Genomic DNA, 3,124 nt, shown 5'->3' on the forward strand with positions numbered 1-3,124 from the left:
AAGCTGCGGCACGCGGTGAGGAGGGTGCCCCTGGAGTAAAGCACCAGGGGTGGCTGGTGGGTTCACCAGTCGCTAGCGACCAACCCCGGGTTACCTGGCGACCCCCCGGGTGTATTTGCCTTACCCAGGGAAGGCGGCTCTGCCTGGGCGGACCTACTCGTGGGACGAACATGGAAAATTCTACAAACCAAAAACAAAACGCAGGACGGGACGAAACAATGACAAACCAGGCAAGGGAACCTGACACGGTCAGGTCGGCGAGGGATGAGGAGACGGCGCAGCCGGGGCCCAGGAGGGCCGCGGCTCCCGCACGGGCCAGAAGGGCGCGACCCACGTCGGCGGGATCCACCAGGGGCAGCAGGGCTTCTTCTGCTGCCTCTGGTAGGGGATTCTGGCGACAGCCGGTTGACAGCGAGGAGGAGTCGGATGGGTCGGTGATCTCGGTGCCGCCCACGACCCCCAGCACCTCGGCTGCGGCAAAGAGGGCACGCCCCCATACATCGGGGGACTACGTGGCCCTTGCCGCGAAGAAAGAAGAATTCCTGCGCCTACCGCGGGAGGAGATGGAGCTCCAGGCAACTAGGGAGCTACTGGACGTTGGCGCGGCCCCCCACCAGCCAAGCCGGTCGGCCCTGAAGCTGAGGGAGGCGGAGGAAATTGCGCGGGAGGTGCGCCACCTCCCCTCTCCAGACCTTGTGGCGCGCGCCATGGAGGGCGCCGTAATGGTCGAGATGGTCGGGGGTGCTCCAAAAACCTGAAGGGCACGCGTGCCCGTGCCCTCAGCGAGGCATCCCGCGACGTGGAGGCGGTCGTAAACGAGCTGGGGCTCAGGGCCCAATTACAGGTCCGCGACGCCAAAATAGCGTCACAAGGGGAGGAGATTGCGACGCTGCGGCGGGAGCTAGGGGCTCTACGCGAGAGGCCCCCGGCGGTAGAAACCCCGGCCGCCTCTGGCACTAGGAAGGCGTCGCGGCCGGCGTCCCCGCTGGAGCAGGAGGCCCGGCCGAAGAGGAGCTGTCGGAGGGCTACCGCGTTGGAGGAGACAGTGGACCCCGCCCCGGTGCTTCCACCGTCAACTGCCGCGACCGCAGGGGGGCTCGTCGCACGGAGCGTGGCCGACCTCCGGCGGGAGCTCGTCGGGGAGCGGGCTCGGCCTCGCCCCCCGGTGGGCGCCGCCGGTTGCCTCCCTCCTTCCACCTCTCAGCGGGAGGAGAAGAGGCAGAGGCAACAGCGCGGGGATCCCACGACATCCGGGGGAACTCCGCAGCCCCAGAAGAAGGGTTCTGGGGCGGCTGGGACTCGCGCGCGTTCCCGCCCTACGGCCTCCTCCGGGTTGTTCGTTGCCGACAGGATGGCAAAAATCCAGGAGGACCACCTTCCAGGAGACCGCGGCGTGGTCCAAGGTGGTAGGCCGCAAAACCAAGAAGGCAGAGGCGGCGAAAACACGTTTCAACAAATCGGAAGAAAGAGAAACCGTCCTAGAATAATCTCGCGCTAAACCGCAAAAAAACTGTCGAACGCGGAAACGAAAAAAGGCCCGGCCTCCGCGCCCCACTCTCCTGCCCGGCACGGAAGAGTGTCAGGCCCTCACACATAGACAGACCACGAAGCATATTACCAAATAAGGTAATAAAAAGGTCACGGAGCCCCCTAATTGGCGCTCGGGAGCTCCGTGAAACAAATCCGTGTGTCAACCGGAATCTATAAAACAGCCGGAACAACAAAGGCGTTTAGAACAATTATAGACGAACCTTGGCGAGCGAATACAGTGATTTTTCATAGTTTGAACGTGTTGCGCGAACGGTAATCTGTAATAAACCGACCTCCGCGGTAAGCGGTTCTTATATTTATTAAACTGTTTCTTAATCTAAAGTGCAGCACATTTATTTAAAAACCCGACTCACTAGCGGCATAATATTGCGGCAACAGCCAGTCATAAAATCGCAAACAGTAAAAGTGGTCCTTCGAGCCGGATATAGTGATCGGGAGTGCAGTTTGTGCTTAAAACACGGTGCCTGGGCTTCAAAAGCAGCGACACCCTTTACCGGATTATACCGGGACGCACAAATTTGCCAGCAAAAGGTGCCTGGGCTTCACTGAAGCAGCGACACCCTCCAACACACTACACGGAGTCAATCAACCGACATGGCCTCCAAGGATTTGTCCCTGAAGGAGCTGTACGCAGCTCAATCCGCCTCCATGGGTCTCATCAGCCGAGCAGTGGAGAACTTCAGTAAGCTGGGAAAGGCGCAGCGAACCGCAACCGTCACCAGCAGCAGACTCAGCAACCTACGTGGATACTGGGAGAAGTTCGTCCAGCAGCACATGCAGATCCTCGCGCTGGCAGACAAGGAAGCAACTGCAAAGGATGAGTACTTTGTCAAAGATTTATTTGTCGAAACATCTTGTATATATGAAGAAGCGTGCGATTACTTTAACGAATATCTCGCGAAATTAAAGCCTCCGCCGGTCGCGCAGTCGTCGTTTGACGAAAGTCATATTGCTAATTCGCAGAACTTCGTGAACTCAATTAAATTACCGCAAATTACAATGCCGACCTTCTCAGGAGACTTTCATGAGTGGGAGAATTATCGCGACTTATTTCTGGCACTAGTAGATCAGAACGGTGCGCTAACAGAGGTACAGAGACTTCATTATCTAAAATCCAGTCTTTCGGGCGAAGCCGCCTTAATTCTAAAGAATATCGCAGTGACAGAGTCAAATTACACCACGGCATGGGTACTCCTGAGAAAAAGGTACGATAACACGCGTCCAATAGTATACTCACACCTGCGAACGCTGACAGAAATACCCAATATAAACCGCCCATCTGCCAAGGAATTGCGCAACCTGCGAGACAAGGCGAACGATGTTCGTCAAGCATTAATTAATTTGGGGAGACCGGTAGCAAGCTGGGATGATCTTTTCAATTTTCTGATAATCTCAAAACTAGACCGCGCATCCTTGAATGATTGGGAGCTTACATTGGGGAGCAGCACCGCGCTGCCATCGTTCACAGAATTGGACGAATTCATAACCTGTCGGATACGCGCGGCTGATGCGGTCGAGTCGAGCAAGCGGTCGGCGCAGGTTGACGAGACAAAGATTAAAAGGCGAAGCTCAG

At 57.1% G+C, this 3,124-nt stretch overlaps 1 protein-coding gene across 1 annotated transcript; it reads left to right on the top strand.

The window, feature by feature from the left end:
* Nucleotides 1-2,145: 2,145 nt before the first annotated feature.
* On the top strand, nucleotides 2,146-2,756 carry LOC123989239 (the record flags this gene model as incomplete). The annotated part of the gene is made up of 1 exon (XM_046289945.1): nucleotides 2,146-2,756. A coding segment is annotated over exon 1 (611 nt), but the record flags the coding sequence as incomplete, so codon positions are not given.
* Nucleotides 2,757-3,124: the final 368 nt, after the last annotated feature.

Source organism: Osmia bicornis, unplaced genomic scaffold (assembly GCF_907164935.1).
Source record: "Osmia bicornis bicornis unplaced genomic scaffold, iOsmBic2.1, whole genome shotgun sequence".
Lineage (NCBI taxonomy): Eukaryota > Metazoa > Arthropoda > Insecta > Hymenoptera > Megachilidae > Osmia > Osmia bicornis.